General features: G+C 51.8%; 4 protein-coding genes across 6 annotated transcripts in view; 1 reads left to right on the top strand and 3 right to left on the bottom strand.

The window, feature by feature from the left end:
• The window catches only part of CFDP1 (craniofacial development protein 1), a 61,915-nt gene extending 60,787 nt beyond the window's left edge, over positions 1-1,128 (bottom strand). The window contains 3 exon segments of the mRNA XM_053987535.1: positions 692-800; positions 866-941; positions 943-1,128. Of these exon segments, the coding sequence (XP_053843510.1) occupies positions 692-800; positions 866-941; positions 943-1,128 (371 nt within the window).
• Positions 1,129-1,310: 182 nt separating this feature from the next.
• Positions 1,311-5,462, top strand: TMEM170A (transmembrane protein 170A). The gene is made up of 3 exons (XM_053987623.1): positions 1,311-1,436; positions 1,526-1,696; positions 2,269-5,462. Exons 1-3 carry the CDS (start codon positions 1,313-1,315, stop codon positions 2,397-2,399), a joined length of 426 nt encoding a protein of 141 aa, XP_053843598.1. The 5' UTR covers positions 1,311-1,312; the 3' UTR covers positions 2,400-5,462.
• Positions 5,463-6,136: 674 nt separating this feature from the next.
• SLC12A3 (solute carrier family 12 member 3) lies at positions 6,137-14,698 on the bottom strand. 2 transcript variants are annotated; one of them, XM_053987620.1, is made up of 26 exons: positions 14,347-14,698; positions 13,997-14,082; positions 13,690-13,765; positions 13,464-13,559; positions 13,178-13,317; positions 12,859-12,969; positions 12,558-12,669; positions 12,174-12,304; positions 11,832-11,916; positions 11,321-11,475; positions 10,911-11,018; positions 10,546-10,669; positions 10,344-10,445; positions 10,094-10,249; positions 9,919-10,018; positions 9,393-9,504; positions 8,705-8,845; positions 8,413-8,519; positions 8,183-8,265; positions 7,934-8,002; positions 7,654-7,758; positions 7,366-7,477; positions 6,984-7,070; positions 6,759-6,894; positions 6,575-6,642; positions 6,137-6,280 (listed from the first exon to the last, which is right to left on the bottom strand). In XM_053987620.1, the coding sequence occupies exons 1-26, from the start codon at positions 14,696-14,698 to the stop codon at positions 6,139-6,141; spliced, it is 3,096 nt and encodes a 1,031-aa protein (XP_053843595.1). In that variant the 3' UTR covers positions 6,137-6,138. The 2 variants fall into 2 exon arrangements, with proteins under 2 accessions (XP_053843595.1, XP_053843596.1); XM_053987621.1 differs by lacking the exon at positions 7,934-8,002 and having other exon boundaries at positions 7,654-7,755.
• Positions 14,699-19,434: 4,736 nt separating this feature from the next.
• The window catches only part of NUP93 (nucleoporin 93), a 73,112-nt gene continuing 67,698 nt past the window's right edge, over positions 19,435-24,848 (bottom strand). For both annotated transcript variants that reach the window (XM_053987557.1, XM_053987558.1), the window contains 2 exons: positions 24,255-24,383; positions 19,435-19,671 (listed from right to left, as the gene is read on the bottom strand). In XM_053987557.1, coding sequence (XP_053843532.1) covers positions 19,561-19,671; positions 24,255-24,383 — 240 coding nt within the window. In that variant the 3' untranslated portion in view covers positions 19,435-19,560. The remainder of the gene's footprint in view (positions 19,672-24,254; positions 24,384-24,848) is intronic.

The following is a 24,848-nucleotide window of genomic DNA, read 5'->3' as shown; positions in this document are numbered from 1 at the left end:
TGCAACACTACTCCAGAGCTGAACTGTAACCTTGGGTGAAGCAACATAATATTTCATATTTTTACTAACACATCCAATTTGGGAGGTTCTCTTTTAACCTTGGGAGTGTATGTATTTTATTAAAAGATGCTGCTGCTCAGAAAATACAGTGAGACTGATGCAGGCAGTGCTCCTGAAGTGAACTGGCCCATTTGCATGCATTTCTGTGAGTATATAATGTGCTGAAACACTGGCACAGATTGGCCACTGGCTGCCACATTGCTGGAAGTGTTCAAAGCCAGGCTGGCTGGAGCTTTGAGTGACCTGTCTAGTGGGAGGTGCCCCTGCCCATGGCAGGAGGGTGGAACAATGTGGTCTTTAAGGTCTCTTCCAACCCAAACCATTCCAGGGTCCCGTGGTTCTGAGATAATGCAGGAGCCAGGAGGGGAGGAGAACCTGGGCTAGATAGAAACCAACCTCCGCTAAAGTATGTATATATTTATATCAACGTGAGAAACCCCGTATGTGCGTGCTTTGCACTGGAAAAGGCTAATATAAACAACTCCTGCTGGGGAGGGTTTTCCGGCACGCTGTCTCTCGGGGCCGAGGTTCTCTGCTCCTGCCACTAAACCGGAACGCAGAGCAGCGTTCCCCGTTCCTCCGCCCCGCAGCGTACCAGCGGCGGCACCGGGCCGGACCCCAGCGGCCGTACCTGCTGGCGGGGCGGCGGGGGCTCCTCCTGCCGCGGGGCGGCCGCGGGCTGTCCGCCGGCTCCTCCTCCCGCACCAGCTCGCTCTCATCATCCTCGCTGTACTCCGCACCTGCAAGCACAGACAGTGAGCGCCGGGACCGCCAGGACCGCCGGCGCCCGCCCGCCGCCACTCACCTGAGGGCACATAGTCGTCATCCTCGGCCGAGGAGTACTGCTCCTGCTCCGACTCCGACCCCGACATGCTGCGGCCCCGGCCCCGCCGCCTCACTGCGCCTCCCGCCCGCCGCCGCCCAGAGCGCCGCCGCCGCCCGCGGGCGCCCCCTGGCGGACAGGAAGAACAGCCGCGGCTCCGTGGCGGCGCCGCGCACGGGGAGCAGCGACGAGAGTCCGCCAGCGGGCCAGAGCGTCCCGCCAGCCCCTCCGGGGGCTCCCAGCATTCCTTGCAGCCCACAGCCGTTCCCATGGCAGCGCGGGGTCAAGGCGGGGCCCGGCTGCCCGGAGACAAGCGCTGATTGGTGCTAAGCCCTGTCTGTCATCTCACAACGCTTCCCATTGGCTGCGGCGGGCGGAAGGGGGCGGGCGGAAGAGGCGGTGGCGGATGGCGGCGGGGCGGGTGCGGGGATGGACGGCGGCGAAGCGGGCGGCGGCGGTGGGGGGCTCCTGCAGCAGATCCTCAGCCTTCGCCTCGTGCCCCGCGTGGGCAATGGCACCACCACCTACTCCAGCCCGCTCTCCACCTTCCCAGGTATCTCCCTACTCGGAGCGGCGTCCGCCCGCCGGGGCCGCTGGAGGCCTGCGTGTCCCGGGCCGCCCTCACAGCCCTTCTCTCCGCAGAGATGTGGTACGGCGTCTTCCTGTGGGCAGTCGTCTCCTCCCTTGCCTTCCACGTCCCGGCCGCGTTGCTTGCTCTCTTCACGCTCCGGCACCACAAGTACGGCAGGTTCATGTCCGTGAGCGTCCTGCTGATGGGCATCGTGGGACCCATCACCGCCGGCACCCTCACAAGTACGGCAAGTGCCCCGGGGGGCTCTGGTGATCGGAGGTTGCCTTCGGGAGCGCGTGGAATGGCGGTGTTCCCCCCGATGGAGATTACCGTTCTGGCTTTATTCCCCCCTTGCCCCAAGTTTGAAAGAGCTGGGCCGTACCCCGTGTCGAGCCCTGCATCGGGCATACCAAACGTGCCCATCGGGTGCAGAGCCAAGGGGGCTCTCACATTTCTGAGCACCTGGAGGAAAATCTCTCAGAGGTTTGCTGGCAGTGCCCAGAACTGGGTAATGTTTGCAGCCTGTGGGCTGTGGGTGGGGGATCTTGTGGCAAGGGTATGTCCCGACCCCCCACACCTGCTGGAGGCCTCGACAGCGTTTCAGCACCAGTTCACCCATTCCCACTGGCATGCACAGGTTCCTGGCTGAGGTTTGTCAGACGTGCCCAGCCCAGCATTCTTGCCTGCTGGTGAGCAGGGAGAGGTTCAGACCCCGCTGTTCTCTGCCCCAGCCTCACATCCTGAGGCTTCCCCTTCATCCCTGTGCAGAGCAGCTGTCTCACGTTCACATCTTGGCTTTTCCCCCTCTCCACAGGTGCTGCCATTGCTGGAGTTTACAGAGCTGCGGGGAAAAAAATGATTCCCTTTGAGGCCCTCATTTTTGGCGTGGGCCAGACGTTCTGTGTGGTGGTGGTTTCCTTCCTGCGCATTCTGGCCACTCTGTAGCTCCTCTGGAGAGGCTGGAGAACACAAACCAGAGGGGGAGCAAAGGACCTGCTGTCTCAGAACAAATCACAGGGAGCACAGCTCCAGCCTTGTGTTTCTTCTGCTGATTTAAGGAATTGAGATGGCTTGGTCTTGCCTCCAGCCTGGCTTGAAATTTTAAAATTGTGAATTTTGTTACTTTTTGGTAACATTAAGTGCCAAGTGAAACTTTTATTTCTCTGGAGGGTAGGAAAATGGCTACCAGAGGAGGAGACCCAGGTACCTTTCACCAGTGATGAATTGTAGTAACAGGACATGAGTAAAATGTGACACCAGCTGTGCTGGGATAGGAACAGGACCAGAGTGACATTGTGTCCTCAGAGCTCACTCACCACTTTGTTGCTTGGTTTACAGTGAACCTGAAGCTCTTTTAATGTCAGTTTTTAAATTAAAAAATTGTTTTCTTCCTGGCCCAAATTTCTTAATACCAGGTCATAGCCATAGTGGATTTGGAAGCAGCAAAAGGAAAACTCACTTTAGATGGATGAGAGTGCAAATTTGTGTCTGGGAGCTCTGGCTGTGAATACTGCACAGGGGAAATGACTGGTATAAAAAGATTTTGTGAATTTTATTACAGCAAAGCTCTTCTGGCCCTGTGAATGTTTTGCCCAGAGGCAAAGCAGAGTGGAATGGGCACTCCAGAAATCCCAGGTGTGCATGTGGGTGTGCACAGCTTCTCCTCAGGCTTTGAAGGAGACTTGTGTTTTCAAACCACCCTGTTCTCCTTTGACTTGCTGACGCTGTTCATGTTGGTGTGGTGGTGCTGGGTGTCTGCACTGATCTGGAAGTGGCACTGGCCAGCTTGGATAAAATCCCTCATGCTGCTGCTGAGAGCTGGGTTGTGACCTGGGGTGTCCCCAGTGCAGGGAGTGTGCCACATTTTCAGCATCCAGCCAACAGCATGCTGGGGACTGGGAGAGCTGCAAGGCTCCTGGCAGGAGCCTGGGTAATTCCTGTGTCCATGTGAACACAGCTCCAAATCAACCCTTCTCCACAGGCAGTACTGTCTCCTCATGAATTGTTTTAGTTTGTTTTGGTTTTAAGTGACTTTTAACTAATTGGTAGCTCTGCACTTGTGCCTGGAGTTGTGCTACATGGCTGGGGCACTTGAGCAGCTAACTGGGTACTTCCTGGGGCTTGGTTCCTTGGGGAAGCTGAGGTTGAATTCCAGGGATGTGGCTGGGCAGTGCAGCCACCCCTAGGGATTTGCTGTGGGCTGTGTTTGTACCCAGCTCACACCATGTGGGCTGTAGAGGGAAAGCACTGTGTCCAGCCGTTCAGGGGACAGTTCCCATCTGTGTCTGCATTGAATTCCTCTGGTTTCCAAATCAGTTCCTTTTGTACCTGCAGCATTTCCTAGGGCCATTTATCTACCATGAGCCCATGTCCTCAATGCTGGAATGACTGGATGTGGCACTTAGTGCCATGGTCTGGATGACGAGGTGGTGACCAGTCAAAGGTTGGACTGGATCTTAGAGGGCTTTTCTAAACTAAATTGGTTCTGTGGTCCTTCAACAGGGCACTGTGTTTATCATGGAAGAGGGTTTCTGTATGCATGGACTCCTCAAGAGTGGTCTGTGGTTGGTGGGAGGTGTTTTGCAGGAGCTACTAACTGAGATTACTCTAAATTTTAGCCTATGTTAATTCAGGGATTATAGATGCACAGTTTAGGAAATAATTTAATGTGAATCCTTCTCCTTAGGTGGATGAGGTCCAAGTGGTGTAACTTATACTAAACCCTGGATCTGTGGAGAGCCCTGTGTGCTGTGCTGCTTCTAGAGAGCCAGTCTTCCTGCCAGGGCAGAAACAATGAAAAAGAAAGAATAAGCTTGCATTCTTTTCCTCTTTCCCATTTCATATTTCAGTGTGTGTACAGAGTGCACAGTTTAATTTACAGGAATTAGCCTGTGTTTTCCTGGATGGATTAAAAGTATCTTATGGAATTTGAATAGGGTGGGTCTGGCTTTTCCTTTGAGGTGACACCAGAAACCAATGTCCTGAGCACCTGCTGTGCTCTCCTTTACCCTGCACCGGTGCCTGGCACCACTCAATAGCCATTAAACTGATTGCAACTGAGAAAGCACTTTATCCATGTGCCCTGTGCTACAGCAAGAGGAGGTTTCCTTGTGGGAACAGGGCTGGGGGGTGCAGGACACAAATAGGGCTGTTTACAAAGCTCAGAACAAGTGAAAAATTGCTCAGTAAAGTCACTCAGTGTTAGGTGAACTGAAATCATCCCATTTTCTATCCCTTGGGATCTCTGAGAGTTTGTTTTGAGGCAGTTCTGGTTTACTTGAGAGTTGGCACCTTGACCCTGTTTGGAGTGTTTGGAGCTGGCAATGCCTGCATGCTGTGAAATTTCCAGGGAATTCTTGCATAAAAGGTGAACAATCAGCTGATTTGTCTTGACATATGAGCACAGCAGGCAAGTTCTCAGTGTCACCTTGGTGCTCACAGAGCATCCTCCACTCTACTGGCTGCTGCTGGCAACCTCCCTCTCCAGTAAAACCAGAGCTCAACAGAAAGCAGGAGTAGCCTTGAGCTGAAGCACCAGATGGCAGTTGAAGCACTGGTGGCAGTTTCCTCCCCTCATTGGTTTGGCCTTCCCTTTCCATTCCTTTATTCCAAGTGAGGCTTTTGGAGGAATCCCTTCAATTTTTATCAGGTATTGGTAGACTTTGCTCAGACTTGCCAAAAACTGCAAAGAGTTGGCAAAAACATCAACACTGAGGTGTTCTGGGCTCAGCAGTGCTGTGAGCCTCTGCTGGGGAGCCCAGCCAGTGTGCTGGTTAAGGAAACACCTTCTGGAGAAGCTGCCTCCCCTGGAGGAACACCCGCTTATGCTGAGGCTCGTGGCCCTGCTCCCTGTGTGTGACATCCCCTCTGCCCCCACCCGGCTTCCCTCGCTCACAGCTGTGGCTGTCATGAACAAATCTTTGTATGATTGAAAAGTCTGTACATTTTATTTTTCTACTGACACTCCTAATCCTGGTGGTGATTATCAGTAAATTCTGTAACTCTTGAGGTGAATGAATGTTGTGTGTTTCTTCTGCAGCATGACAACGGGGCCTGGGTTATGCTTTTGCAAATGAGCTGCACTCCTACTTTGCTTGGGGCCATCTGCACCAGAAATGTCCTGGTTCTGGTGGTAAATGTTGTCTCCATTAGGAGCTGGACCTGCATCTGCAGCAAGGCACCACAGTCTGAGGTGACATCTCACTGCTGCTCAGTTGTTGGGGACAGGCTTAGCAGTTGTCCATGTCCCTGAGGGGCCATGCTGGGGCCCTGCAGCCCCCAGGCTTGGTGCTGACCTGCTCCCTGTCCCTGGGGCTGTTCCCACCCTGGGCCAGTGGCTTTGCTGGGGCCAACATTCAGTCCCTGCACACTCTGGGCTCTCCTGGGCATGCAGGTGCAGGACGCCATAACTCCCCTGCCTGGCTCTGGCTAACCCCAGGCCAAAGCAGTACCTGCACTGCAGGGTATTGCACTGCATTGCTGTTTATCGATGTACAACCTACAGAGCCTCAGATGGGCCAAACAAGTGTTTGTAAGAGGGTGGCAGCTGTGCCTGGTGGGCATTTCCAGAGGGCTGGTAACCACCATGCCTTCACTGCTCCCCCAGACTCCCAGAGGAGCATGCTCCAGGATCAAAAGTGGCCTGAAAAATTCACATCCCAAGTCATCAGGAATCCAGGAGGTTTTATTGGCAGTAAAAGGTCAACACATTCTCTTGGTTTCCTCGTGTGAGGATGATGGGGGGTCTCAGGTCCTGAGAGAGGGTCTCGAGCCAGGCCATGTAGAGGGAGCTGGGGCAGCGGCCCTTCCTGCCGATGGGTGGAGTGCTGCGGCACAACGAGGGGCGTGAGGCAGGGCTGGCACAGAGTGCTGGCACAGACCCTTTCTCAGTCCATTGCAGGTTATTTCCCTAAAAAGGGGCAACACCACATCCTCCCACCCGACAGGACCCAAGCTGGAGCCCTTGGTGTCTTCCAAAGGCTTTTCCCTGTGCTGCAGCACTGTCACCCCAGAGCATTCAGGTGTCTGTGCAGGACCTCCCCACCCAGGGAGGGGTGGACATTCTGAGGGACCATTCCCATGGGGTAAGAAACGGGTGTGAGGGCATTACTGGCACCTACATGGCTATGAGTGCTGCATCCCGTGAGTAATCCAGCAAAATCTCATTCAACCTCACTTGTCGGAGTGACTGTGGAGCAAAGAGCATTGAGAAACACAAAATAATGGTTTCCAGAAAGACTAAATTTTGTCTAAAAAGCAGGAGACCCTTTGCAGGAACTCCCTCAGCACTCCCCACAGTGCTACCTTGGCTCTGTTTTTATCGACCTCCTCATCAGAAATCTTCCAGGGACAGCCCTGTCTCATCTCGTTCACTGTGGCCTCATCTTTGAAGCCATCGTTCAGCCTGAAGGGAGCGATGAGTTCATCAAATCTCTTGATGCTGCAACACAAGCAGACAGTGCCAAGGAAGAGGGTCTCAGCAGGTTTGGGGTGCTGTGGGGGCACAGGGAAGGGAAGGGGGATGGTTACTGCTCTGGCCGGGGTTTCTGGTTGATGTCAGGGAGGATGTGGACCTCATGGAAGCCGAGGCGGAACTTGCTCAGCAGAGAGACAATCCTAATGGAGGGAAAAGGACATATTTTCCCCAAGTTAGTGGGGAATAGTAGATCTGACAGGGACCTGCCACAGCAAAGAACCCTGCTGCTGGCCTCAGATTCCACTTTGGGTTTTCCCATTCTGCAGCCACATTGATTTCCAGAGAAATGGGGCAAAGCAGCTAGGTCAGAGCTCACAGATCCCATTATGGCAAAGCTGTGGGGGCTCAGCAGGGTGGGAAGCAGCTTGTATCACCACCCACAGGACAGTGGCAGTGGCCAAGTGGCTAAGAGGTGCAGTGGCCACCAGCACTTACGCCTTCCTCTCCTCGTCCATCCTGTTGATCTGCCCGCCGACAAACACCCGGATTTTGCACTTTCCCCAGCGCTTCTTGCGCCCCAGGAGGTAGGGGATGAGCAGCGTGAGACCTGGCCCCAAAACACCCGGTGGGAGATGCAGCAGTGACCCCCAGGCTCACCAGTGCTTCCTTGATGCCAAAGGCCAGGGATGCCCTGGCCCTGTTTGGCAGGGATTAAGCCCTCCTTGGCAACGCAGTGGAGGTGCTGGGCTCACATTATGTGGACAGATGGAAGGTGAAGGTTACCTCCATCATCAAAGAGCCAGTAAATGTCAATAGTCTTCTTGCCCTGCTTGCTCTGGAAGATGGTGCTTGCCTGCTGCTCACTGGCCAAGGCAGTGGGGTCCACTGCTGGGGCAAGAGGGTCCTGGTGTCAGCAAAGGGCACCACCAGCCACAGATTAAAGGCTTCACTTTTTCCTGGTCCCAGCCCTGCTCCCATCAGTGCCTGAAACCCCCACCCTGCGTGCAAAATAATCCTCAGAGCTGGGGATGCTCTGGGCAGTCACAAGCCAGGACCAACTTACCTGTGCCTGGGGCTGCTCTGCTGCCAGTGCCGTTCTCGGGGTGCTCTGCTGCCTCAAACGTGGGGTTAACTGAGGAGGGAGGAGAAGAGCAAGGGCAGCACAGCAGTGCCTCACTGTTCCCTCCCCTTAGATCCCAGCACAGGAGTGATGTCCTGCCAGGACTGTGGCCTTTGTCTGGGGACATGGTGCTGGCTGGCACATCCCACAGCTCCATGTCTCTGTCCATCCCTGGCTGACAAAACCACTTACCATGTGCCTGCAGCACTCGGGAAACATTCAGCCCTTCCTTCATCCGCATTAGGCACACGCCGTACTTGAAATCGAAAGCGTCGCTGGAAGGAGGGAGGAGAAGGCAGTTAATGGAGGGCGCACTGTCAGCCCAGCTGGACCCTGCACACGTGACTGCAGCCGTCAGCGACCGCGGGGCCACCACCAGGTGCCAGTGTGCCCGAGAGGTGGAGGAGCCGGTGTGGCCGTACTGCAGGATGCCCACGTAGTCCTCCAGGCTCTGTGGAGATGCCGTCCTCCAGTTCCTCTTGTAGCCCAGCACTAAGATGTTAGGTCTCATCTTCCCGAGGCCAGCAGCCTACGGATAGATGTCCCCATGAGATCCCTCTGCAGGGACAGACGGACACAGGCGGTGTCAACTCACTCCATGGAGGAGCAACACGAAGGGGAGGGTACCTGGAGATCGTGGAGGGAGGTCAGAGCTCCCCCAAGCTGTGACAAAGAGGAGGGACCCTGCTTCTGGAAGGCCAAAGATGGCTGTACCTGGATGAGCATTTGGACACCACTTCTCAAATCCTCAGCGACCACATCTGTGTAGAAAGCCTTGATCTTCCTCTTCATTAGCCATTTTGTGTGGCCGTCTGCCACCAGCCGGGACTCTGGCATCTTCTGCTTCCGTGGTCCCTGCAGGAATCAGGGGCAGGAGCTCAGGCAGCCCCTTCCAACTGATGGTCTTGCCACCAAGGACTTCTAGCTCCTCTCTTCCCAAATCATTGGCAAGAGGTGGATGTAACCACTGCACACATGGGAGGTTGAAATCACAGCCAAGAAAACCAGTGAATCCGGGGAGTCGACAGCCAGTGTACACAATCTCAGCCATCCTATGGGTGCAGATGAGCTGGTTCTTACTGCACCCAATTGCTCTGGAGATTTCAGGGCTGCAGGAGCCCCCTGTCCTCTGAGCAACTACTTCATCCTTCCAAATCTTCTGCAATTAATTTGCAAAGGGAAGTCATAAGCCCACAGGGACATCCTCATGCTTCACCAATATTGCTTAACAACTCAGAGAGGCTTCCAGTTGACACATTTCATCATCCAGCGGCATACAAGTGGGCACATTTCAACCTCCACCCTGTATCCACCAGGATACAACTGGATTTCCCAGCCCACCACCCAATGGTGGCCAGAGACCCCAGGACAAGGAACCAACCAGCTTCTGCAGGTGACTCACAATCAGCACATTGCCGCAGAGCATCAGGCTGAGGTTCTTGGTGAAGGTCCCCACAAAATCCACCAGTGCTGGGCGGAAGTTGGGCGGGCCAGTCAGTACCAGGCACTGCGGTCTGCAGGCAGGGGAAAAAGGGAGTGAAGAATAGTACTTTGGAGGCATCCAGCCTCTTTGGAATGAGCCATGTCTCTTCTCCCATGCTTGGCCAGTGGCAACTTATAGGGAGCATCTTTAGTCTGAGAAAACATTATGTGGCCTGAGGGTCCAGTCTCACTCTTTTGTCTTTTTATGACACCAATGTGTCTGTGTCTGCCTGGTACAGGGAGGGCAGGGTTTGCCCAGTTTTCTACCTTATATGGCACAGACATGGGATTTTGGAGAAAGACACATTTTGCTGTAGCTCCTGGTTACTGAGGGTGGTGGTGAGGATGTGGCCAGCGGCATGAAGCCTCCCTGGGTTTACCGGAGTCAGGAGCTGGCTCTTCATCCCACTCCTTCCATGCCCAGCACTGCAATAAGCTGCCCTTGCCTGTAGTTCTTGATGTGCTCATCCACTTCACTCAGCCCCACTGAGTAGTTGAGGGCCATGTTGTAGGAGCTGGCTTGCATGGAGGAACCCCAGTTGACATCTGCATGGGGAAGATGGATTAGACACGGCCAGACACCTTCTGGGGCATCGCCGGTGCCAGGTTACCACCACCCACCTGGCTTTTTGTAGAGGACATATCCCAGGAGGAAGATGACGATCCCGAAGGCAATGAGGGCTGCCCACCAGGTCAGCAGGAACATGATCACCACTGAGACAGCAGCTCCAAAGAGCGCAGCCCACTTGCTGTAATACCGAAAGGAGGGTCGCCAGCCTGCACGCAAACACACACAGTGGCCGCTGCCGGGACGGGGAGCCGGACGTGGAACCGGCGGCTGCAGGGCACGGCTTGGCGCGGCACAGCCCACCTGGGGAGTTGGTGATGGAGGCATGGAAGCAGCTGAAGTTGATGAGGGCGTAGGAGCAGAGGAAGAAGTTGGAGATGATGGGGGCAATGGCATTGAGTTCAGCTGCGGAAGGAGGAGAAAGAGAGTGAGCTGTCAGTGGTGGGGACTGAGCCACCATGCTGGTGGCAAACTCCAGGAGGGTACTGGGGCAGCAAGTACCTACCAATGAGGATAAAGCCAATGGCAATGACATAGGTGAGCATGTAGCCACGGATGGGCTCACTGTTCCTCCCATAGCCCTTCCCGAAGAAGCCGATGAGAGGATAGAGCTGGTCCTTGCAGAGACACTGCAAAGAGAGACACAGTGGGGACAGCAGGCTTTGTCAGGGACATGGGATGGCAGTGCCTTCCATGTGGTGCCTCCTGCATCTGTAAGAGCAAGGGCCAAACTGGACACATGCTCTGTGTTGACAGCAGCATCCTCCTTGCCTCATGGCTGCTCATGGATGCAGAGCCCTGCACCAAGGAGCATCACCCACTGCTGAGCTCAGGGAGAGGAGCTGGGGTGTGCGGACACCACCCCCTCACCTGGAAGACTTTGGGGGCTGAGACAAGGCAGGCCAATGCTGAGGAGAGGGTAGCGCCAAAGATCCCTGCTGTAATGAGGGGGCCAAATCCAGACACCATGCTCATGCTCTGCATGAAAACCAGGGCATCAGGAACCCCAGCATCCCTGGGGGGTCCACCCCAACCCTGAGGGATTTCCAGCCCCATCCTGCTGCATTTCCTTTAACATTATCCAGGCAGCAAAGTCCAGCCACATCCAAAAGCCCACTCCCTGGTGCCTTCCTGTTAAAAAATGGCTGCTTCAAGAGCATGGGTGCCCCCCGGGATGGCAGGTAGGTGCCAGGCATGCAGATGCCCTGGGAAAGCCATCCACTGCAGCACATACCTGGCCAAGAGCAGGAACAGGGGCTGGTCATGGTTCTGAGCAGTACCTGGTAGTAGTTGCTGAGCCCATATCGACAGCTCTGCTGTTGGGTGCAGGCAGTGAAGTTCCAGCCAAAGCTGCAGGCCAGTCCCTCACAGCCCGGCGAGCCCACGGCCACACTGTCGTTCAGGCTGCCCGAGGCATCTCGGACCACACAGGCACCTGAGGGACACAGAGGCCTAGAGCAGGGCAGGCACCTCTCCACGGTTTCATGAAGCCCAGCCCCACATCCTGTTGCCTGTGACAATTCCCAAGTCCCTGCCATGGGGCTGCCCCACTGCATGATGGCTTTGAGCAATGCCATGAGCTCCACTGCCCACCCAGGATGACTTTGCCTCACGTGGGGGTAGAAACAAGGTCTGGCACCTGTGGCACTCACACTGGGATATCAATGCCAGCGTACACAGCTTGCTCCTGGCTCCTACTCACCTGCGTCCTCCCAGGCCACCTATTTTGGGTAGGGGCCAGCCCACCCACCCAGCCCCCTCACCCATTGCACCTGAGGACATGCTGCTTACCAATGGTAGCAGAAAGCACCAGGTAGGACACAGTGGTCCAGAAGATGGCCATCAAGGTGCCCTTGGGGATGGCCACAGCAGGATCCTGCCCAAGGGAGTTGCAGAGATATGTAAGACAGCTTTCCAGCAGCAGTGCTAATGTAGGCAGCTTATTTGTGGCTGCTGTACAGGAGGAATTTTAATTCACTGTATCACAAAGCCACAGAGCATCTCCTGGCTGAGCCCAAAGTTTGCATAAGAAATAAAACAAAGTCTAACGGTTGGATCAAAATGAAAGCCCCAGGGAAAATAGGGCTTGAGCCCCGAGGAAAACTGGCTCAGGCAACAACAATCACAACCCACCTTCAGGTCACCTGAAATGTTGGCCCCAGCCAGGATACCAGTTGCGGATGGGAAGAAAATGGAAAACAAGCCAAAGAAGGAGCCCTCAGGTCCACGCCAGTTGGGCACAAAGTTCTGAGCAAAGATATCAGCTGGGGAGGAAGCAGAGGAGAAGCATTTGAGGCCTCTTGGCTACTTTTTTCCTTGCTAAAACACCTCAGCACTGGCTGTGGGCATAGTGCTGATGGCAGGGACCCCATGGGAGGGGACACTGTGCTTTTAATGATGTCTCTCAGCAAGGAGCACCTTCCCATAGCAAACATCTCCCCAAACTGCACCAAAGAGCCAGGCTCCAGAGATGCACTTGGACCTGCTGAGTGCAACCCCAGCCTGTGGTGGACCCACCTCGGTAGCTGAAGAAGCCCTTTGCTTGCTTCTCAGCAGTGGCTGGGATCACTGTCCCCACAAGGTAGTTAATGAAGGAAACCAAGATGACCAGGAAGAACAGTATTTGTGCCTGCCAGACCAGAAAGAGCCAGCTAAAGGATTGGGTGTTTGGGCACAGAAAGAGTAAAGAATGCATTAGGAGAAACCCATGCCCGTTTTTAGGGAGCTACAGGCATCCTCTGCTCCTCAGATGCCTGGTGGCCAGCAGGGGCAGCTCTTATCAGCCCAGGAGAAAAATGTGAGCAGGAGTGAGGGTTACCTTGGCCTCCCATTCCATGCCAGCCAGGGAGATGCCCAGCAGCACCGTCACAGTGATGACCCCAATGATTCGGATGTCATTGGTGGGGTCCACGATGAGGGAATTGTGCTCCTGGGGAAGGGGAACTATTCACAACATGGAAATAACCCACTTCCTTACCAAACCACTGGTTTTCCCGTGAGTTTTAGCAGCCACTGTTTGATTATCAGTGGTCCAATGACAATGCAAATATTAATAACACAGGTTGTGCAGGGAGAAGGTAGGGATGGAGGGGTGGGGGGGACATTGGGACCCAGAGGACACAGAGCTGCTTTCTTACCTGCAGCAGGTCCCGGACAGTTTCAGCAAAGCCCACTGTGTGCATGGCCACAGCCACCGCGTTTGCAAAGGCAAAGATCAGCCCGATGGAGCCGCCCAGCTCCGGCCCGAGGCTCCGCGAGATGAGGAAGTAGGTGCCTCCTGAGGCAGGGAACACCCCCTGGCATTGCTGCTTCCCCCACATTTTTGGGGTTCCCCCACGCCTCACAGGCCATGCCAGGAGTTCACATCCATGGGGCAGCCCCAGGATAAAGAGACCCTGGAGTGGCCAGGGGGGAACACACTACCTGACTTCACTTTGCCATTGGTGGATATGGCAGAGATGGACAAGCCGGTTATGGTGGTCACTGTCACGGACATGAGGATGATGAGCCATGTCAGAGCTGCAGGGAAAGGGCATTACTTCATTCCTGTATCCCCCAGCCTTCCCTAGGAGTCCCACCACCCCCCAGGTGTTTGGGTGATGATGGGCCCAGTGCCACTGTCCAGCCCACAGTGAACTGCAGCACCCACCGATTCCTGCCTGGGCGGTGATCCAGGGCAAGCGCAAGTAGAGGATAACTCCCCAAATGTTCAGCATGCAGCGAATCTGAGGGGGGACAGAGGGGAATTGGCCATCAGGGCATTAACACCTGGGGATGGCCAATCCATGCCAGCTCTGCTGCTCCTCAGACAAAACCACCCCACCAAGGAGGGCAGGGAATTGCTCAAAGCACATGTGCTTGCAAAAAGAGAGACATTGAGAAAAATGCAACAAGGGTAAAATGATTACAAGGTAGGAGGGTAGGAGGATGCTCTGTGGGGGATGGGTCACACTCACCATGACGCCCTTCACCCATCCAAATCGGACAGGTTCTGGCACAGAGTCTCTGCCTGGCTCCCCTTCTGCCTCCTCCAGCCCAGCCTCTGGCAGGCCATTGCTCTGCTGCAGGTCAGACACAGGCGTGCGAAGGCGGCCCGGGTCAGGCTGTGGGACGGGGAAGGCAGGTGAGGGTGGACTTCAGGCAGCTGTACCTGGAGGCAATGCTCTGGTTGAGCACACAGCTGGAAACAGCTGGATTCTCTGGCTTCTCTCAGGGCCTTCTTGGGGATGTGCAGTTGGCACAGCACCAGTTATGGCACCAAGAAGCAGAGAGACAGAGTGACCCACCACAGTCACTTCGCAGGGACCAGCAGCATGACCAGGGGATGCCAGAGATGCTATGGGTACAGCCAAACCCCCTGTTACCTTGAGGATGGAGTGCAGGTCAGCCAGCGAGGGCCTGCCCTTCCTGGGGTCGCCCACCCCCTTGCTGTTGGCATAGTGTTCGTAGGCTGGCACCTCATCCACCGTGTTGTAGCCGAAGGTCCTGGTGCAGAGGGTGCTGCTGGACAGGTGGGTGGGCTGGACGCTGTCGCAGCTGGACCCCTCGGTGGGTGTGTAGGGACCCCGGCCCCCCTCCTCCACGCCCAGGAGGGTGCTGATGGTGAAGCGGCCGCTGCAGCGAGCCGGGGGCAGATCTGGGATGGGCAGCTCGGCCATTGCCCCTGCCCAGGAGCCTGCCAGGTGGGGGACAGGGTGGAGAGGGGCTTGCCAGCTTTATACCCCGCAAAACCGGAGCGAGGTGACCGGCACACACCCACCACTGATGCTAATAGAGGAAAGGAATCAGCTTGAACCACCCCGAGCTGGTCAGGGGGAAAAAAATAGCTGGAAGGGATACCAAAACCACCATAATGGGCATCACTGACTCCCAGCACTTGATGGGGGCAGCGATAACAGATTTGAGATTAAGTCCCAAGGACAGATCAGCAGAGAAGTGCAGCGCTGAATTTGCCTCCGGCCCCAACCCAGGAACATTCAGTTCACAGGGATTTATTATGGAAAAAGGGAGTAAGACTCCCACGCACCCTCGCCCTTCCCTGGGATACTGCCCCAGACCCGTCAGATCTCGTAAATCATCTTGGCTGGTCTCCAAGATGCTGCCTGTGGCACTGAGCTGGGCCGGATGTGGGGAGGGGAATGGCACCCTTATCTCACAGTGAAACCAGAGGGAAGCGGGGAGCATGACATCAAGGGATCTGAGAGATGCCCCTGCTGGGACTCAGATTCCAGGCTGCTGGAGAAGACAGGCTGTAGAGCGCGGTGTCAGTCTGCCTGTGCTTGTCCAGCGCCGGGAGCTGGCAGCTCTCAGTAGCAGGCAGCAGAGATGCCCATGGTCCCACAGCCCCCTTCCTCTCCAGACCCAGGGACAGGGTACCACTGAGCACCAGGGCTCAGAACTGCCCCCAGTCCCATCCCAGAGTTAATAAGCCACTTAAACCCTTGCTCCCATCACACAACACATGAGCCGAAGCTGTGTGGCCGTATCCCCACAGCCACAGCAAGTGAGGACAGGGGGAGGGATGGGCGCCTCTTACAGTCCCGCAGCCCCTGTCACATGTGCCACGAAAGCAGTTACAGATAAGATCAGCAAAGACAGCAAACAAGGCCAGCAATAAAATTCGAGGGCAGCCCATTGGAATTTCAGCTCCGTGTGGCTTTGCAAGTTAATGGAAAATTGGGCCTGCCTGCCCTGCTGCCTCTGGCTGTCTCTGCATTCACACACAAATTTTGACCTGATTTTTGAGGACTTGCTCCAGCCCCCTTGTTTGTGCGAGGTCAGACGGCCGTGATCACCCAAGCCCCGTGCAGCTGAGGGCAGGCAGCCCGGTCTGCATCCGTGCTCAGCCCTCGCAGCACTGCAGAGCACTGGAGCCTGGAGAGCAGGGACAAGGGCGAGGTGGGGACGAGGAAAGAGCGTCACCCCAGCACCTCACACAACAACCTCCACAAAGTAGACACCAGCTTCCTCTCACAACAGATGCATCAGCAGACTCACAACCAGCAGAAGTGGCTTTATTTTAGAACCTCACTGTTTTCATCAAAACCGCTGATTTGCCCAAAACAGCACAAACCAGTCTCTTAAGTGGGGGGTCTGTTAAACACAGCACAGTCAGAGATGCTCCAGAAGACACAGGAGGGCTCCAGAGGCGGGCGAAGAGCGAAGCGAGTGGTATGATGCAACCCTGGTGTAGTGAAATAGCCGGATTGTAGGAAGCGCTTGTCGTCGGCCTGATTCACAACACCAGCTGCAGCAACAATACCGGGGCCGAGCGGCGCTGGGAGCTGCGGGCAGGGAGGGGAGCTCTGCAGCACCTCCCTCCAGCCCCTCCACTCACACGGAAGAGGTGCCAAGTTGTTTCTGCAGGGCTTTCCCTCACTTCCAGCCGATCCCCCAGTTTGGTCTGGATATTAAACGCTTCAAATGAACCCAAAATCGAGTTAAGCAGAGCATGGTGCGGTGCATTACACAGCTTCTTTTAAAGACTGCCGAAGTGTTATATTCCAAAAGGTTTTAATGAGGCTGTAATAATGACCTGTTTCCATCCCTGTGGAAGAGGGAACCTACCGCCCTGAGTCACACAGGACACACGAATGATGCAGGGGCTCGGCACTGCAAACCCACCATGCAGAGCAGACTCAATTTCTCAGCACCACAGCAAAAGAAGCCTGGGAAAAGAAGAGAGATGGTTATTCAGCCAACTGCCAGTAACCTTTCCCAGTAGGAACACAGAGGTCATCTCCCATCTCTTCCAGACACCATCTCCATTCTTCCAACTTCAAACAGAGAGAGAAAAAGGACAAAAATGCTGATACAGGGACATGAACAGAGGCAGTATTTGAGACAATCTCACCCCAGGGACACAGAACTGGAATTAACAATATCCCCTTACTTCTTCCAGGCTGGAAGGAAAACATTTTGCTTCTTTGAGAGGCTAGGGTGGCAAGGGTTGGGAGAGTAACAAAACCAAAAGAAGTTCATTGAATTCACTTTTTCTGAAAACAATTTCTTCAGCTCCTGCAAGGAACAAGGTCCAAGCACTAGTAGACAAATGCAGTATTAGTAGGAAACAGTGGTGAACAGAAAAGCCATCTCATTTAGCAGGTCTACTCCAACCAGAGGATCTGGAAAACATAATAAAAAATCAGACTGAGATGCAGAATCTGCATTCAGCAGGGAAATCCAAGGAAAGGCAGAGGAGTAGGAATGTAACCCATTGGCAAGTACTCTGACTATGACCAGCATACTCTGAGGTAATGGTGAAAATACTTAAAAGGATTAATTTTGTTGTCTGGACTAGAAAAACCTAACAAGAGACAGCTGAGAAGAGAGGTCCCACTGACACCAGCTTTCTGACAGTGTTTAGGAGGCCGTCGAGGCACATTTCAGCAATGCCAGTTCCCTCAGGAGCTGTCTTCCCTTAGCTCAGTGTCGTTTTTACCAGGTTAACCCTGAGCAGAACTTTAAACTATTTTTTTTCCCTACTGGACAGGTAACACAGAGCACCTGCTGTAGCCTCCTTGAAGGGCAGATGGAGAAAGAGTAAAGTACTGCTTATAAAAGGTCCCCAGGTTCAACAACGGACATGGGAACATGGCAGTGAGGCAGCACGACAGCTCTCCTGAGCAGAGGATGGGCAAGAGACAGGAGAACAAGGTCCTGAAATGGCAGCACTAAGAGCTGAGCCCCAAAGGTCTTCTGTTCCTGCATGAATGGCAGATCAGGGAGAGGGAATTACAGTGGGGAAGGTGGCCCTCACTCTTCCCAGACTCCAGCAAACATTGTCCCTCTCTTGCTCAGGTCAGTGGTTGCCTGAGGACAGGTGCAGACTTGCCAGACTCTCTGGGAGATGGTTTGATGCTGGGAGTAACTCGGGGACAGGGGCTGAGCACCAGCAAGGAGAATACAGCAGAGTCATCCTGCAGGACTGCATCTGGGGCAGCCCTGGCCCCACCACAACTGTCCACAGACAGGGATGGTGCCTGTTCTCTAGGGAATGGCATCAATTCTTACCTGAGATATGCCAAGAAGCATTTCCACACAAATATACCAGAAATGTAAATAGCCAATACATCTTTCCACACTCACCTGTTGACAAGTTTGTTAAGCAATTCTAGCCCACTCCCACCCTCAAATAACTCCTTGGTAACTCACCAACTCCCCTTTTACCTGCAGGGTGTTGTCCAGGTCTCCCTCAGCTTTCAGTTGGGACAATCCTGGCCATGCTACAGGAGCTCTCCATGCCGTACACAATCCCTAGCTCTATCCTCTGAGAACCCAGCAGCTGGTTTGCTAATGCTGAGAGACATGGATTGGGGTGGCTGGCAAGCCCTTTGCTTCCTGTCCAAAAGGTGGACAAAACTTATGCTACAACATTTCTGGTGAAGAAAGTAATTGGGAAAATTGTCATCATGTCAGTCAGATATTCCTCCATCCCAGTAAACTAAGACATTGCAAAATGGAGATTAATTCTGTCCCATGATAGCTGTTAACATATAAAGGCTGAAATCAGCCCCTACATTTTGCTGCCTGCTCTGCATTCCAAATGCCACATGTTCTGATATCCCAGTAACACAAGAGGGTGAGACAGCAGCAGGAGAGTAGCAAGAGTAACCAGCAACATTCCTCTCATTTTTTTTCAAAGATAGGAAGTTATACTAAAAATAAAAGTTTCTACTATAAAATGCTCCTTGGGCTTTCACTCTTATTTAATTGTAGCTCAAAACACTTAAAGGTAACAATTTTTAAAGCCCCTTGCTTTTGCAGGGTTCACATTTCCTGCTGAACCAACAGTAATATCCACCCACACCCAACACAGCCTCACCTGGGCCTCTCTGGTTCAGCTTTCTCACTTCTGGTGAACTTGACAGGGGCCCACTTGGAATGCAACTGACTAAAATTAATGTGTTGCTCACAAAAAACTCTCCTACCAAAATATACCTGTTTCCAACCCACCTGTTCCTGCAAAAGCTTCAGCAGAGCTCCAGGGCTGCGAGCACCTGGTTCAGCACGGAGGGGTGTGTGCAGCACACAGAGCTCACCGGCACCGCAGCAGCACATGCGCCACACGAGACAACGGGATGGGCTGATGGCAGTGTGTCACACGGGTGAGTGGGGCATCAGACACATTTTCAACACTTAACATGCATCCAAAACCCCCTAAAGTTTCTCAGCTGTAAGTACATTAAGCAATAAATCAAAGTTTTCTTCTCCATTTCCTCTTCTGCTACAAAATTCCATTTTCGTGTCCCTACTGCAGAACTATGACTTGTTTTTCTGCATAGCCTATTAACTAATTAAGAATTAATTTCTAAATGTAAACCAACTGAAAATAAAATCAATAAAAACATAAAACCACAGGAATCAGTGAAAATTAAAATGTCAAAAACAAATATCAAAACCAAAGAAATTTATTTCCATCAACAAAAATACAGAATACAAAATGACACTGGTCCCATGGGCCCTCTGAACGTACTAAAGACAGGCACAGGCTGCTGCAACCCCAGCCAAAGCTGCTCTGCTAATTCATAAGGATCTCCATTTGCACCAGTCTTGCGTTTGTGTCTCCTGATGTTCTGTACGGGATCATCCCAGCAAACATTATCAGTGCCCGAGCTTGAGACTGGAGTTGCTAAAAAAGAGAAAAACAAAGTACAGTTACTTTAGTATAAAAAAAGAACAATGATAGAATACTCTTCAAACAAACACATGTAATCTTTATCTCTCAGAGCTGCTCTCTGGAAAAGGAACCTCTGCATTTTGAAGAAAATCCAATTATTCCCTTTTCCAACCATTAAAAGTATGTCAAGTTACCCTTTTGTTTAAAAAATGATCCCATCTTATTTGAAAATATCTAAGAAAAATATTTTCAGCAATATGGGGCATTGCTGTACTGCAGCAATCTTATAATTTCTGCATGAAGTGGGATTTCCTAGGGCAACAGGATTCCTTCCCATCTTGCAAAACATAAAGTTGATCCTGTTGAAATGCAGCATCAATGTTCTCAAAGCAGAAGCACTAGAAATGAATCAGAAATGCCACACACACCTGGAGATCGATCTCCAGCATCACCCTGCAACATGCCAGTTTCCTCAAAGGCTCTTCCCACCAATAACACAACAAAAGCAGAGGCACCAAGCCCACTCAGACCTTCACCCAAAGCAACCAAACCCCTTCTTGCACACCAGAAGACTACAGAACAGCTGAAGGAATTCAGGAATAATTTGTTTCATTTGTTAAAATGGTTATTAAAGTAAAAGGAAAGTCATTCCAATAACTGGTAGGAGTTAAGAGAATACAGAAAACCCAAATCTTTGTAGAAAACTGTTCAGACTGCTTTGACTGCTATAAGGTGTTTCTTATTAAATATTAAGCATCTCAAAATTACTGTACTGTACAGAGGATCCAACTGTTCAAATCCTGCTTTCACCTACTGACTGCAGGGAAAGCCAAAGGTTTTCAGGTTGCTATTGACATGTGGATGGTTAATCTGACAGCAGGAACTTGCAAGCTGAGAAGCGACCAAAGCCCATTCCACAGCTGGGAGCTGTTATAAACACCATCCCAGATGCCTCTTTGGCCAATTCCACCCCTTTTTCAGGGTGATGTTAAACCAGTCTGTTATTCAACAGCCACAGAGAAACTCTGGAGGCTAATAATGGAGAAGCTGTGAGAGTTTTCCCTAGACTGACCTAATTGCTATCATCTCCCAGGACAGTTTCCCTCCCAAGCTGTCAGTTACCACCAGCGGACTGGCAACTTAACAAGGTGGCCTGGAAATCACTCCTTCTGCTCCAGTCACAGTCTCCCAGCCTGCTCCCAAATGTGTTAGACAGTGAGGCTGTGTAATTATGTCTGAGCTGCGGCTTTTCAGTGGAGGTGGTAGATGAAAAAAAAAAGCATGTCAAGGTGTCTGACTTAGGAGTTAAAGTATTAAGAGGCAAAAACTCTCACCATGACTAAGAAGGGTCAAGTAAGGGTGTGAGTTACTGTTCTCTTTCCCTTTACAGTAGCAATGATACCAGAGCTGGCCTATTTTCAAAAATCTAAACAATACTTTGGGAAGAACAAACAGAGGTTTGCAGAGGTTAAGAGCGGCCTGGAGGTCTAGATGTTCTATTGGCTGTAATTACTTAATGAATGTTACAGTTACTTGCAATTTTAAACAAGACCATAGATAATTTAAAAAAATTAATTCCATTCCATTCATGACCTGATTTTGCCAAGATAATGCCCTTGGGCTGCTCCAGAGAGTTCACCACCCCTGACTGGGGTGAGTAGCCTACGACATTACTGTCATGCACTCACAGCATCTGGGTCAGGGCTGTCACTGCAGCCATGGTTTCCAGGACTGCAGGCTGGGCTCCCTGCAATCTCTGCCTGAAATCTGACAAAATGGATCAGGCCTAGTGGGACAGAACTTTGTTCCCTTATTCCCAAAACTAATTAATTATATACATAAAAGAAAAAATACCCAAAACATAGCTTGGGTGATTTCATTCGGAAATAAACACAATGCAGAAATGCCAGCTCTGACCCCAAACCTGATTTTTTCTAGTCCACCTCCAAAGTGGGACAGGAGATGTTTTGCAGAGAGCATTACTGGGTTTGGGGGGGCTCCAGCAGTACCACTCCCCTCCATCCTGCCCGTGCTGCCAGCTCCATGCTGTTCCTGCTAAAGTCCCACCCACGGCAGCAGAATCCTGCTCAGGGTGCTCGGCAGAACCGTGCTTGGCACCAGAGGGCAGATTCAAGGGCTGATTTCCTCTCTGGGGGACGCTGCTCCCTGCTGTGTAGAATAAGCCTCTGAGTTACAAACAGCAACTATATTTTCTTCTGATGAACAGAGGGATCTGAATCTGCCTGTTCTGATGGATCTAAAGAAAAGCCAGGTATTTCAAAGACCTGTTCAAGGAAAGGTAATTTCACTTTTGCTGTCCACTAGGCAATGTGCCAAGACTAAACTTCTGACAGGGTCTGCTTTCCCCATAAATTTGCTTCCCCAGAGAATATGGAAAAGCTGCCCTTCTCCCAGGGAAGTTCAGGAGACAAATTCTTGTCATGCACAGCCTGTTGAAGCTCATGTCTGCCATCTCCATCCAGGTGAATGAGGTTTTGCTGAAGGAACACCTCTCTCCTCACATCTATAATGCCCTCATTTCTTCACACCACTAAAATTGCCTGAGTTGCCTCTCAACTGAAACAATCTAAATTCCCTGCTCCTGCAGTCTTGGAAGAAATTCTTCAGGGTAAATAAAAAGGATAACACATGCTAAAGCCATTCTTACCCTACCTTCCATGTGCTCATGTCTGCTATTATTTCTGCATATGCAAATCTTTAGGCAGATGGGACCTACAGGGTGGTAGGAATTTTCTCTTGCTAATCCTACATTTGCAGATTTACGCTCCCTTGTGACACTCCAGTCACATAGCTGTTCCCTTATCCCCTCCCTGACAGCAGAGGCAGTGGACACTTGTCCCCTCTGATGGCAAAGCACAGCTTGTACTGCGCACGGCAGCCAGAGATCCATGACTCAGAACCCCCCGTTCTCCCAACATCACTGACACCCTGCTGCCATGAGATCCCATCACGAGGCCTGGAGCTTGATTAACAAAACTTGAAGCCTGAAATAAAGAAAACTTTCAAGAGCTTTTAGCAAGGTACAACATCAGTTCATCTCCACAACTGTGACAACACCCAAGAGTGCAGAGCACATTTATGAAGCGGTGTTCACACTGAGCACACTGTGGATATGATACAGTATCACGGTGGCCGCCTTCCACACAAACCTCTGCCAGCAAAGCTGCTAATCCCATCCCCAGTCAGCCCATGGTATTCATCCTGACCTGGCACCTGACAGCACTCCACCCCTATGGAGATGGTAAATCCTTCTACACAAGGCATAAGACTGAAATCACAAAATCAAAACAAACAGTTCACTTGGAAAGCAAGGAGCTAAGGCACTCTTTTCTCAGTGCCAACCTTGTGAAGACACACAGCAGCTAACACCAGATTGTGTTGGCCTGGGACTTCTTCACACGTGCAGAGTTTAAGGTGGAAGAAGCCCAAGCAGTGTGTATCCATCTCCAGTGCTACTGACCTAGAGTACAAGCACCCTTGTGAGGCAGGATCCCGTAGCTCTTGCAGGCTGTGCCCCAAGACAAAAGCTGTACCATTACCTAAGCCTTTTATTTTTCTATGTAATTTAAAAATGCTACTAAAACTTTTACCAGTATTACAATTTACAGATCAAATGCACTTCTGTAGCTGACTAAAGCCTGGAATAAAGCTGGCTATGGCCCAAGTTGGTTTTTCACTCTCAAAAGGAGTTGATATTTATTTTCTAATCTGTTAAGACAGGATGAATGGTTTGGACTTGGTTTCAAGCGCCTGCAGCAGCTTTAACTTATTAAGAGTTACAAGACCAAAACTAGCTGGAATTAAGCCATGAACCCTTCTGCTCAACTCCACATGTTGGCAGTTGAGTGCTCACAAATCTGGCTGTGCCATTTAAATGCTGCCTATTCTGCAGCTTGCTGGAGGTGGAGGCTCCCATCAGTGGCTCGGGGAAATGCCTCTGCACCAGCTGGAGCAGTGAAGTCAAACCCACAGTGGTCATGCACTGCAACAGCAGCCAGACCAAGCTGCAAGCTGCCCACTCCCTGCAGGGGTAGCAGAACAATGCTGGTGTTCACCAAGGGGATGTGCTCGAGCATCTTGGTGTTTCACCCAAGAACAGTTGGAAAATGTTGGCCTGCATCACTACAGAAGCAAGCTGAGGGGAAGAGTCAGGGAAGGCCCTTCTACCAGAAACGGGCACTTACTCAAATGAAAAAAGTGGCAATCAGGTGCTTAAAAAGCAACAGCTCAGTTATCAAGGCAGCAACATCAACTATCCTAGAGACTGCACTGTTCCCATTTGCTTTACTATCTAAGATTCCACTAAGAAGCAAAGTGGACACTTGTTTTCTCTTGCTAGGAGGTGAATATAGATGCAATATCTCCATTAGCTCAATGTCATTTAAACAATATCATAGACTCAGAATGGCTTAGCCTCAAAGGGACCTTAAAGATCACCCAGTTCCAACCTTTCTTTACACAAAACTGAAGGCATCAGACCATTAGAGATCCACAGTTACTTGAAGCCCAATCTCTTGAAACCAGCAGAACAGGACATAAGAAAACTTGTCAGACAGTGAGAATTATATTCTTACCGAGTCTCTGTCTTCCATTACCCGCTGGGGTCTGGCAGGAGTGGTTGGGCTTGTGCCTTTCATCCTCTTATACTTGGTGAATAAAATATTCATGGTTGCAAGCAGGACTTCAGATAAATTGTGTTTGATCTACACAAAACAAGGGGGAAAAAATACACATTGCAGCATAAGCAGGTTGACAGAACCATGAGCCTTACTTTACAGATTTCTGTAGCAGTCATAGGTGTAATGGTTACCCCTGCTATGACTGCACCATCCAGCAGAAACACCACCCAGAGCTTTGAGACAGACATGCCCAATGGCTGCACCTTCCTGTCTGATAGCAGCAGGTCAGATAAAACCCAAAGCACCCAAATACACGCAACCACTGCCTAAAAAAGAAGCGTCACCCTCCAGTTAAAACAGTTCAAGAGCAGTAACAGCTTTCCACTATGCTTCATTTGCTAATACACAAATCCATTAATTCCTGTAATTTAGAGGGAAAGAAAGAAACAACCTACAAATGCTTAGTGACCATTAAGAACACGAAAGAATTAAGTCACCAGCAAGTTAAAAGTTTTCAATATTCTGAATTCTTGAATGAAACTCAGTAAG

This window comes from Vidua macroura, chromosome 11, assembly GCF_024509145.1.
Source record: "Vidua macroura isolate BioBank_ID:100142 chromosome 11, ASM2450914v1, whole genome shotgun sequence".
Classification (NCBI taxonomy): Eukaryota; Metazoa; Chordata; class Aves; order Passeriformes; family Viduidae; genus Vidua; species Vidua macroura.
This window is presented reverse-complemented; position numbering and strand designations above follow the sequence as displayed.